Source organism: Leptodactylus fuscus, chromosome 5 (assembly GCF_031893055.1).
Source record: "Leptodactylus fuscus isolate aLepFus1 chromosome 5, aLepFus1.hap2, whole genome shotgun sequence".
NCBI lineage: Eukaryota > Metazoa > Chordata > Amphibia > Anura > Leptodactylidae > Leptodactylus > Leptodactylus fuscus.
Window position 1 is genome coordinate 83,130,749 of NC_134269.1, and position 12,799 is coordinate 83,143,547.

The following is a 12,799-nucleotide window of genomic DNA, read 5'->3' on the forward strand; positions in this document are numbered from 1 at the left end:
ACTTCTCTGGCAGCGGTGGGGACGCCTCCATTGGTGTATGAGCGCTGGGGCCCATCCCCATCGCTGTGAGACAACTCATTTGCATACCGGTAAATAACGGTATTTCTAAGGAATGGCGCAGCGGAGACCACATCTAAAGGTAAGAGACTAATAGCCTTTCTAAAGGCTAGTCCGACGTCTTATCCACAAAAAAAAAATGTTTAGTGGTAGAATCCCTTTAAACCATAGTGACAGCGTTAATGGCTAAATGAACGTTCACCCTAAAATATAATTGTGATTTGCAATCAAAATGGGCTCCAAAGCTTGTATTAATCCATTTCTGTATTATATCTTTATGGTGGTCACCACTTTTTTTTTTCATCCTCATATAGGGCTGTACATGGCCTTCCTTTACATAATTATTAAAAACCTGTGTTATCCATCAAATCCATGACTATGTACCATAAAGGGTTTGGGTCTCTGTATCAGAATAAAATGAGCTTCACCAGTTATAAAAGTATCAGAAATGTAATCTCTTCCGAACCTAGACCTTTTAGCAACATACTGATAGAAGGTGGAGATCACTTTAAGATGGACGGTAATGAGAACAGAAGCTCCTGTCCATTGAACTATTCGTTCATTAAACCATTGAATTTATAGCTGGACATAAAATGACATCAAGGATCTGCTAAAAAGTAATTATGTGTTTGAGTAAAGTTACAATTTAATTATCTCCTGCATGAGAGGTTGCCAATGCCTTCTTATTAATAATGCCACCTGGCTTCTGACCACAGCAGCCGCTACATTTTTAGTTCTTGAGTTTTGTTCAGACCAGAGGGCAGTTTTTCCCTCACTATTAAAGGTGTTTTTGCCGTCATAATTTCAGGATGTGAGGAGTGGTGGCCATCAATAAAACTGGCACATTATTTCAAAGACGAAATGCTTCAACATACAAGTCACCGTGTTACAGCGCTGCCTGCCCAAGGGCACATTTATCATTTATGAGCTTTATTCTATCACCAGTTCTTAACACCTCTTTGCTCCAAGTGATATATACTGAATATCACCGAATAGGTAAGCATGACAGTTTTATAAATACGCAGAATTCTAAGCTTTTCAATTCCTTCAAATGATAGGAAATAAATTAAATTAAATAGGATTAATGGCATTGTTGCCTATTTTGGTTTTTACTTTGCTATGTTGTTCATTAGATAGCAGCCCTGTAAATAGTATATCTCACCTAAAAACATTTCATGCAGTATATCAGTTCATAGCTGTAATAAGCAGAGGCATAGCTGAGATGGGGGTTGTAATGGAGGGGGCAACAACCAAACACCAGCAATTAGAAAGCAGCTATTTCTATTCTATTGGCAGACACTGATACAATGGTAGAGCAGGAAGTCTTTACTTGCTCTACCATTATTAACTTATACACCTACAAGGCACCTTCAGCACAACACATTTTATGTCACTGTGCAGGGACCAAGAAGTGTTGTGGTCGCAGCACTTGTTAGGCTGCAGGACTGAAGCGGTTTGCAGTTTACAGATTAGAAGAAGAATGGGGCTGCGGAGGTTTGAGAACCCTGCATCAGGGGATTGAGGATACCTGAGCTTAATTTCTCTATTTTTTTTCTTTTTCTTTTTTTTTTTTTTTTTTTTTTTGGGGGGGGGGGGGATTTTCCCACACTTCAGGGACATTATTGAGTTCACAATACATTAATAATGATAAAATGCCCATGTTTATATGGGGGGCAATATCAATATAAGGTAGCCTTTATGAAAGGGGTTGTTTGGGATTATAAAATGCATGTAGGTGGCAAAGGAGATGTTAAAAAAAAAATGCATTTATACTTACCTTCATCTTTCCCTCCATTTCCACATTCTGAACAAGTTGTCTTCTCCACTGCTCAGAGCACCTGCAGCGGTCATATCACAATGATGGACAGGGAGGATGGCTACAGCCAATCAATACAGTGAATGGCTGCATTCGTCCCCTCCATGTGACGTCATCGCTGCAGCTACTCTATATACACACAAAGAAGCGGAGAAGACAGTCAATCCAATGCAGGAACAGAAGGGAAGGATGCTGGTAAGAATAAATGAATTACATTTTTTTTACACCCCCCGTGCTTTTATTATTTATTTTTTTTTAATTCCGGACAAACCCTTAGGTTAAAGGCACTCCGAGTAGAGATGGGGTAGTAATGGGGTAGTACTGTTCGAAACGGGAGTTTTGAATAGCACACACCCATAGGAATGAATGGAGCCGTCCGGCACGCAGACGGGCCGGCGTCCTGCCGCTTAACCCCCTGCGTGCCGGCTGCGTCCATTCATTCCTATGGGTGCGTGCTATTCGAAACTGCCGTTTCGAACAGTACTCGCTCATCTCTAAAAGGCAGTAATACTGGTATACTGGGGTTGGGGCTCACTTGGATATGTTTGCCGGAATCCTCCTGAAAAATAACTTTTATTTTACTAAATTTTATTCCAGGCAAGGGGGTGGAGAGCTAACAGAAGAAGTCAAGCTTAGTTGAGGGATGTCAATCACAGCAGAAATCACAGCAGAAAGAAATAGGTTATATTTTGAAATATAGCAGCAGCTCTCTATTTTGCACTTATATTTCTCTTATTTAGCCTTTCGGACACATATTCTTTTGATTAATAAAGTGTTCCATATATTCTTAGAAGGTTTTATGAAATTTCATTTCTACTTTAAATGCAATTTTATGCAATGGACCTCAAGGGCAATATGACATATTCCACTGTATTGGGCTTTTTTGTAGCTTGGGCAGTTCTGCTGCATATAAACGTAGGAGATTTGTTCATAACTGTGAAGTTTTGTGCTATACGCAACAACACGTTTCATTCTGTGATTATTTTTGGTACCAATAGCACAGCAAAGACTCCTCTAGAGGATATTGTGGATATTTGTTAAATCTTGTGACGTGGCAATTATTTTGGTGTGGTGTATATCTGATGGGGGTGGATCATGCAGATGCCATGGGGCCCAGGAAGCAGGGAGCACTCGGTTGAAGTCCATTTATGGCGTCCTTGGTTGGCTGCTGCCTAGAAGCTAAACAGCTTTTGGTTCCATTCTTCAAAGACATACTGATAGGGAAAAATGTACATTGTGATCCATATATGGAGCTCACAATTTACATTAAAAAAAAAAAAATCTAAAAACACTGAGACAGAAAACATTGTGACAAAATTTATGTCGGTCTCAAAATTTTTGGCCACAACTGTAGATAGCATTCTGTTGGGCTATTTCATTTACATACTATTTCCCCATGTAGCACTGTGTGAAAAATAAATCTTCATAAAGTGCTGTGACTCTTCAATAAGAAACCATACCCCATGAGATACATCACAGGCATTTCATGCTGTCACCCAGTAAGAGAGTGCATTCACATTGTGGTATTTACCAGGTATGTTTACATAGAAAGCATTGCCTGAAAAATAAGTCTCTATACAGTGCTCTGAATCTCTTCCTAATCTCCCCCCAGTGACAATACAAGACAGTATGTCACTGGGAGGCAGGGACCCCTAGCAACATATATAACTATACTGCTAAGGGTCCCATGAAGTTCATGCCGGTAAGTCCGGCTAACACATGGACCGGGTTTCATGGATGAAACTTGGTCGTGTGTAGCTAGCCTTCAAGTGTATGAGCACAACCTAAACATCCCCATCCAATCACTGCTCACCATTGTGTATATAAAGTGCTGTCACTTGCTCTATGAGAAATTTCTAGCCATACTTCTTACAATTATCATACAAATATTTTTTTATTTGAGTTAGCCAATGCATCTGGTCTTTAATGAAATCATCTATAGACTTAGACTTCTGTTTATATTGGACTGAGTTCTGCATTAAAAGGATACAGACCCACAAACACAAAATTAATTAAAGGGGTTGTATAATATTAGAAATAATTGTGAGACTTTTCCAGATTCAGTTCCTCTCTTATACATGGGCCAAATCTGATTTTACATTGTTCAGCTGATCAGATGTGGCCCATTGACAAGAGTGACACTGGTTTTTGTTTTTTTCTAATCTCTTACAACCTCAATAATTTTGTCAAAAATAAATGTTTTTATAATCTCAAAATAAAAATTGAACCATTTTAAGAAAAATACAAACATTTTATGCACATAAAGTTTCCATGCGAGAAGTTGAAAAGTAAACATGTTAATATAATTTAGTAAATAGAAAAATTGCAGTTGTAGTTCCCATGAAGACAAATCCAAAGCGTCACTGGTAAAATAGTCCTCCAACATTAGTAAGTATACCACAAAATGACATTTGGGTGCGACCTGGCCTGCAGTTCATAATGTTATTGATCCCTTTTAAATAGGAGATTTTTATCAAAAAAATAAGAGTACTGCTTATTTTGCAAGAACTGTATATACAGTGCACATGAAAGGGGACAATGATTGTGAGATTTTTTTCTACATGAATATGTTTGGTAGGTACATTGCCTAATGTAGGTTTATACCATAGTTACAATGCACTTACATCAGCAGCTTCTAAGAAAAAAAAAATGTCTTCTTGACAGGTTCCTAAGACAGTTACTTATAACCCAACATCATTACACTCCAACATATTGCAATGCACTAACAGGAGCCAAAAGACTGCAGCATTTCCATTTTATATATAAAATCATTATTTACAAGATTGTTAATCCAACATCCCAATCTAATTAAACTACAACAATTTCTTGATTATTTACAGAACACAAATACCCAAAAGTAATACCCAAGTAAAAAAATAGATGCCAAATCTGTGCCGCTTTATTTGGCTCTTCTAACTGGTGAAGAATGGGTATCGTATTGTTCCAACAGTGTGCACAAAGTCAAGTTAAAAATAGTGTGAAAAATTCTCATCCTCAGATTATTAAAAAGAAGACATTCCTATAAAAAAAAAAAAAAAGTTGTGGCAATTTAAAGAGCTATGTCACTGGTAATGAAGTCCCATGTGGCACAAAATACAAAGTTTGTACTGTACAAACAGAGGCAAGGAAGTTAGATCAGTTATTGTCACTGTCTTGCTGCTGCCTCTTGTCTTGGGTAAAAGGTTCAGTAGTTGTTATCTGCGTCCTACGTATCCTGATTGCCTGCTGGCTGCTTTTGCACAGGAAGCACAACAAGCACTCTTGTAATAGGCATATACACACAGCCGGGCCTGTACCACCACATTGCAGTTGTAGTATTTATCTTTGCATTGCTCGTCTGTTAGAAAAGAAAAAGGAAAATCTTAGAAGCAGTAGTTATATGAAAGTTTTACAACATATCTATGGGTTATATTCAGGGTTGGACTGGCCACCGAGGAACCAGTGCATCCCCCGGTGGGCCCCGAGCATCAACTGAGTTAGTCCTGGGTCAGCAGCCAGCGCAGGACATGCATACATTAACAGAAGAGGGAGGCCCCTTCAGTGCTCTACTACAGAAATTATATAGGACACTCCCCCTTCTCTAGCTAGAGAGGAAAGCCCAGGAGGCGGAGTTAATGGCTGTGCAGCATGAGGATGCTGCCTGGACCCTGCTCCTGCCGTCTGCATCCTGCACAGAAGAGGAGAGGAAGCTCTGTACAACAAAAGTGAAAGTAAAATACCAGGTACATGCTGGACTTACTATTCCTAGTAATGTCAGGCATTAGGGGATATTAATTTAGTTTTAGTAACTCCATGTGCCACACATTAATAGCAATTAACCCCATCATGTTCCTCATATTAACCCCTGTGTGCCTCACATAAGGGTTACTGTTATGTCAAATATATGGAAGTAATAATAAAGGACCTTAATAATGAAGATACCTAATTATTACCTCCATGTCTCTCACAGAAGTGCGCTGCAGACAGACTGTCAGTGGAGGGCACTCCCAGTTACACTGTCAGGAATGCCCTTCTGATGTTGGAGGGCTATCAGTAAATGCACCAATAGCTCTTCACCCGGGGCACATAACAGGAAAACCAAATTCAGCGCCCTGTTGGCTTTCTAGCCATATATAAAACCGCATGTGATTGAGGACATGACAGAAGTGTCCATCATGTTGTTTATGTTACAATCAATGGGAACAGGCTCAGACTGAGGGGGGCTTCATCTGTGCATATTATTATGCTACAAATGTCATTAATGGACATTAATAACATTAGTGTGAACATAGCATAAGCTTAGCTAGCCCGAACTATGTAGTAGCGGACATGATATAACGCAAATATTGTACAGTAGCTAAGAAATATGACTTTTTTAAAAATCTAATCCTATGGCATGTGGTACTGTGTGCAAACGCGTGTATCTATTTCTATGGTGTGTACAACTGTGTGCAGACGTGCGTATCCAATCCTCTGGCATGTGGAACTGTAACCAGATGCGCGTATCTAATCCTATAGCATGTGGTACTGTGTGCAGACGTGCTTATCTTATGCTCTGGTGTGTGGAACTGTGTGCAGATGCGCGTATCCAATCCTTTGGCATGTGGCACTGTGTGCAAACATGTGTATCTAATTCTTCGGCATGTATCTAATTCTTCAGTGTGTGGAACTGTGTACAGAAGCACGTATTTAATCCTCTGGCGTGTGATACTGTGTGCTGATCTGTGTATCTAATCCTCTGATGCGTGTATCTCAGTTTGGATATCAGTGTTGTATTGTGCATGTGGAGTGACCGTGTGTATTGCAGTTGGAATATGAGTGAAAGACTTGCAGGTTTGTATTGGCTAAGGGGATGGGGGGGCATTGTGTTTGGAATGCTGTATCTCAGCAACGGCACGTCCGAGTGAGTTGGAGTCTCATCTTCAACCTTCCTGGATACCTGAAGTATCTCTGTACCAAATTTGGTGAAGATCGGTCCAGTCGTTTGGTTTGCATTAGAGAACAGACAGACAGACAGAAATTCATTTTCATTATATATATATTCATATTCTATTTACCTATTTCTGGAATGCACTCTTGAGTGTTGCACGATTCAGTGTCTACTGGTTTGAGGTCTGCTTCACATTTATCACTGTGTGACATATCATCTGCCAAGCACCGGACCTCACGTACCCGAAATCCTCCTTCACAAGACTTGGAGCACTAAACAATACCAAGGATCAGAATATTAATTCGGATTATTCAATTACATTTTTACATCTAGCTATATTTTTGTAGCTTCAGGGTAGATATATGACATAGTAACATATACTTCTAAATACTACAGTGAGCACATTCAGAACGTCAGGCTGAATGTAGTTACATTACAATAACCTACCATACTCCAATCAGTAAAGAACCATTTGGCACCACAGGATTTGAGAAGGCAAGACTGCTGATTGGGGGGTCGCTCCAGATAGGAACACTCTTGTGGCTTCACCACTGTGAAACCTTCCGATGTTTTGCGAATGCAAATGACATCTCTCTGCTGGGTTCCACTTCCACATTCAACAGAACACTATGGAAAATATAGATTTATAGGCTATTACACATCATACTGTGAAACTGACAAAAGATAAGGCACTTTGTGAAGTACTGTTACAGTTTATTAGTCCAAGATGGTTATCTAGTTGAAGAACAATGTCATCATAGTGTACCGTGTCATACAAAGAAATAACATTGTGAGTTCTATCAAACAGACAGAGTTAGATCTCTGACAACCATTATCAGTTAGTGACGGGTATTCTCATCTTTAGACCTAAATTTATTATAGAATCTGTCTGTGTGATTTCCGCTTATTCCAGCTATCTGAAGTAGAAGACATGTATTGAAATCAAAGCACCTTTAAAAATTACCTGTAAGATGTGATATTTTATGTAACACAAAACTTAAATGACATCTGGCTAGTAAAATATCTGGACATAAAACGTAAAAAGATTTTTAAAAGGGCCCATTTCATTTAATCCAGCACTGTACGTAATGACCATTCTGCATGTGCAGGATTTTACAAGCTCATATATTATGTTTATTAGTAAGTCCTCTCACATCATACAATTTTAATAGACATAATGTAATGGATTTTTATAATGGAAGACTGTAGAGTTCAATAATGTTTTATTAATATTTCATGTCATAAGCAAAGATAAGACGACAGTCACCACATTTATTTGAAATAGTCTTGTTGGAATAAAGAGTCATTGGGGGAACGTTTGCTTCACACTAACAACTAATATGGCCATCATTCACTTTGTTTTGGCAGAAGCCATGCCATATAAACGGTGTAGTATGGAAATGGCGTAGTGTGAAGTGAACATTCGTTAAAGTGAAGAACATTCTTTGGCCACTGCTATTATTTATATGCATTACATGTTTAGGTGATATAAAGTTAGTACTGTATACAGTATATAACAATGCTTACAAAACGTCACATATACTTTATTATTATATTGTATATTGGCAGCATATTATCCTGTATCAATGATATTCTGGTAATGATAGTGTAGTATCCTGATTCATAAAGGACGAAGATCTGGATGGAAAAAACATCAAGGTTTAAAAAAGTACTCCAGGAAAAACACTTCCTTTCTTCCCTACACCCTTCACCCAATTGTCAGTCATTCTCCAGGCTTCTTTCATGTATACTGCCATCAATCCAGCTTCTCCTCTGCATCAACTCCTGATCTATTTCTCTTTGCTCTTATCCTCTGACCCTGGTCTATAGTCTCTCGCTCTGCCAAATCAGTATCCCTACGCTATGTTGAGGAGGCCCAATAGGCCGAAACAGCGCTGTCCATAGCTGGGAATCTGTTCCTTTTGGAATAGAAATACTAATTTGGCAATTAAATCCGCATCATGATATTAGACTTTTTAACTGAATCATGCATGATGTTAAGGGGGCTGCCCTCTAGATGGCAGCGTACAGAGTGCACTGTTCTCCTAATTACATGCTGGAGAATAGATTTGCATATTCTTTGCTCTACTATCAATCTTATGATGCATCAGCACAGAATGACATGGGCAGCTAAAGACTGTACCACATCTACCTGCCAGGAAGTTATAAGTATATATTTAGGGAAGCAAAACTAAACTCCTTCCTTATAGCTATGTTGACAGAAACTTTCTGCAGTAGTTTGTGAAATACGATTCTGTCTCCCCTTGTGGAGAGTCCGTGTGGAACATTCCATCATATAGGAACCCCTTGGTGTTCGGCTGCTTACACGCATACCTATGGCGGGGAGGTATTAGATCAAATACTACTCGCTCATCTCTAATAAATAACTGTATTACCCCAAAAATAAAATACATGTACTGACTCATAGAAAAAAGTATACATGTAGTTTTTACCACAATGTGAACCCCTAAAAACAAACCTGTGAAACAATTACATAATTTCATTTTTCCTACTCCCAACAAGTTGTATGAAACATTAAATGAACTTTTGAAAATACAATTTGCCCCACAAAAAACAAGCCCTGTCTATGTGAATGGGTAAGTAGAAAATGTCATTGGTATTAGAAGGCAGGGTGGAAAAGACAAAAAACACAGTATGATGGTGTCAGGAATAGGTTAACAAAACTAACATTTAAGGAGAACTGACAAGACCTTTTAATGTAAACCTAGGTCTTGAACAATATTATAGGATAAATTTCATATTGTTACAGAAACTATTTTATTGTATAGAATGTCCTTAAACAAAATCTGTGGTTAATGTTTATGATCAGTACATATGGAAATAAATGTCATGTGCCATGCATATGTAAGGAACTGCGCAGAATAATAAATTAAGATATTGATACAATTTTTTACATAAAATCAACCAGAGTTCATGTAGGCACAGGAAGGCATAATACTATTGAAGTATGCAGAACTTATAGTGCTTGCAGCCATGAAATAATAATATTAGCAATACAAGAATACAGAACTGGATTTTGAGAATATGACATATACGGTAACAGTAAAAGTGATTTCACATTGAATACATTATTTATGAGCTCTCCTTAAAAGCCACACTTGCAGAGAGAGCCTGGAAGAGCAATAGCAACAATCTAAAAGGTAACATTTCTATTATAATGAGCCAACCATGTAATGCTTATGACTAATGGCAGGAGTGGGGGTCTCTTTAAACATCATCTGTCATCAAAATTATGTTTTTGGACAAATTATTTTGACATTAAACAGTATTAATATTTTGCACTATATATTGGTATTTTAATTTTAAAATAACATCAGAATTTTTTCTGTTTATTAGGAACGGTGCACACAGCCATAACACAGCTCAGTGTAGGAGCCATAGATTAAAGGATGATATCAGACCCACTTTATGAGGAAGACTGTTCCTACACTTTCCTGCATCTCTCAGAGGCAGATCAGATCCCAAACAAAATATACAGTTACTGCACGGGGTTGTATTACAGATGTCTGTGCAAAACCTTAACCAAAATGAATGCTCCTCCCTTAATGCACTTTTCTTAATATATACAGTTTTGTGCAAAAGTTTTAGGCATGCATGGAGAAAATGCTGCAATGTAAGGAAACTTCAAAAGCAAAAGTGTTAGTTTTTGTCAATTAAAATTTATTGAATGAACAAAAGAGAAATCTAAATCAATCAATATTTGGTGTGAACGCCCTTTGGGGGAGGAGTCCTGGAAGTGATGATATGTCCCCCACAGAGTCCTGATCTCAACATCATAGTGTCTGTCTGGGATGACATTAAGAGTCAGAAGGATGTGCGTAAGCTTACATCCACAGAAGATTGTGGTTAGTATTCGAAAACTGTGTACATGTGGACCTAGAAGAATTTATGCTGTTTGAGGCCGGGGCCCCACGAGACGCCGTGGGAAAAATTGCCGCATTTTACAGTATAGGCAAAGTAGATGGGATTCAAGTGAATCCCATGCCCACTTTGTGGTAAAAAACATCATGCAGACACACCACGGTTTCCAAAATCAGCGCAGTTTTGGAAGTTGCAGCATGTCGATTATATCTATGGAAAGGCTGGCGGTTTCCCCATAGATATAATTGTAACAGAAAGTCAGTGAATAGAGATGAGCGAGTACTGTTCGGATCAGCCGATCCGAACAGCACGCTCCATAGAAATGAATGGATGCACCTGGTACTTCCGCTTTGACGGCGGCCGGCCGCTTAACCCCCCGCGTGCCAGCTACGTCCATTCATTTCTATGTGAGCGTGCTGTTCGGATCGGCTGATCCGAACAGTACTCGCTCATCTCTATCAGTGAAGAAAAACTCTGTGAACTTTCTGATTAAAGTGCTGCGGGAAAAACTGCAATGCGTTTCTGCCACTGTTATTCCAGCAGCTCTTTATTGCTGTCGGACGTCCCGTGGGGCCTTATCCTAAAAGGCAAAGGGAGGTCACATCAAATATTAATTTACATAAAACACACTTCACTTTTGTTCATTCACCTTCCACTTTATTTGACAAAAACTATTAACACTTGTATTTTTGAAAGCATTCTTACTCTGCAGCATTTTTCCATACCTGTCTAAAACGTTTGCACTTTACTGTAATTTGGCTGCCCCTTATTGAGATCAAGCCTGTCTGGCAACCATCATTATCAGATGTAGGGAAAGTGATAGTCAGCTATACAGCTCGCTAAATGATTGTCCATGTAATGTATGGATGGGCTGGATCTGCCAGATGGTACTTAGCTCATAGAAGTGGTTCATATGACATCTGCTTAGAGCTCCCACTAAACTCCATGTGGAGGCAATGCTAAATATCCACATAGCCTCATCCCTGTTTCCGGGTAGCAGCTAGGGACGTGCGGGGAATGTACCCCAGGGGTAATAACAAACCATTCTGCTTTGGCCAGGGTTTTTAGATATATGTCTAGTGCATAAAACTAATCTTTGATCCTGGTAAAGGAAAGTTTAACTATGACTTTTATTGAATGCTTGCTTGCTGTGCCGGTTCATTTCATGTTACAATACAAATGACTGAAGTCCTGCCCGTTCTGTCTCATTCCTATCATCTAAAACTATTAGTATGTTATTTACTAAGCAAAAAAAGAGCTAGTTTATGACTACAGAACAGGCATAGACTGGAGTCCAAAAACTACATGCACACAATATTGAAATGCTAGCAGCATACAAAAGCCTCTCGCTACCGTTGTTATTTTGTTCAGCTGAGTGAAACATTAAGCGCTGTACAAGAAAGAAAGCATGCAGGACCTATGGAGCGCTCTGGCCCAAAGATACAATAGAATAGATCAGTATAACATTTTGCAAGCTCTCTCATTTTTGTGCCAGATGGATATAGTAATGAAAGTCTTCATTAGCAGGCACTTTTGAGCCAACTCAGTGGAATGTTGGCTTTAAGAACTGCATTTACTGAGGTCAAGCCACAGTCCCACCAAGAAGACATAGTGTACCTTTCATGGCTCTGATTCTTTGCTTAATGCACTTCTACCACTGGAAGCAGCATATTTTATACAGGAATAAAAAGAAACCTTGAAGTTGAAACAAGGATTTAAATTTATCTTAACAGGGTCGCCTTAGGGATGCTGAGACATAGCCAAACTGCGTATTCTTCATGTGTCACCTAAATAGTCCTCTTACCCTAAGCTAAATAGGCTAATGTTAAAGGTTTTTCTTTTATTTTGCTGCTTATTAAGACAAAGTCACAGCAGAGCTTGGCTTGAAATTTTGTAAGGTAATATATTTTCCTCTGCATTTTTGCTCCTTAACAATGTAACACTATATTCTCCTGTGCTCTAAAGAAGGGCTTATAAAACTGCCTGACAGGTTTGCAGAATATTGTATAAACCACTTGATTCTATTCACCACCTTAAAAGGAGAAAGTCCTTGTAAGTCTTTACATTGGTTTGGTATCGAACTAAGTCTCTTGGACAACTATTTAGACTAAATGTAGCACAGTTCACAATCTTGC

At 38.8% G+C, this 12,799-nt stretch overlaps 1 protein-coding gene across 2 annotated transcripts in view; it reads right to left on the bottom strand.

Moving 5' to 3' along the window:
- Positions 1–4,356: 4,356 nt before the first annotated feature.
- The window catches only part of THSD4 (thrombospondin type 1 domain containing 4), a 539,554-nt gene continuing 531,111 nt past the window's right edge, over positions 4,357–12,799 (bottom strand). For both annotated transcript variants that reach the window (XM_075273577.1, XM_075273578.1), the window contains 3 exons: positions 7,230–7,409; positions 6,910–7,054; positions 4,357–5,210 (listed from right to left, as the gene is read on the bottom strand). In XM_075273577.1, coding sequence (XP_075129678.1) covers positions 5,068–5,210; positions 6,910–7,054; positions 7,230–7,409 — 468 coding nt within the window. In that variant the 3' untranslated portion in view covers positions 4,357–5,067. The remainder of the gene's footprint in view (positions 5,211–6,909; positions 7,055–7,229; positions 7,410–12,799) is intronic.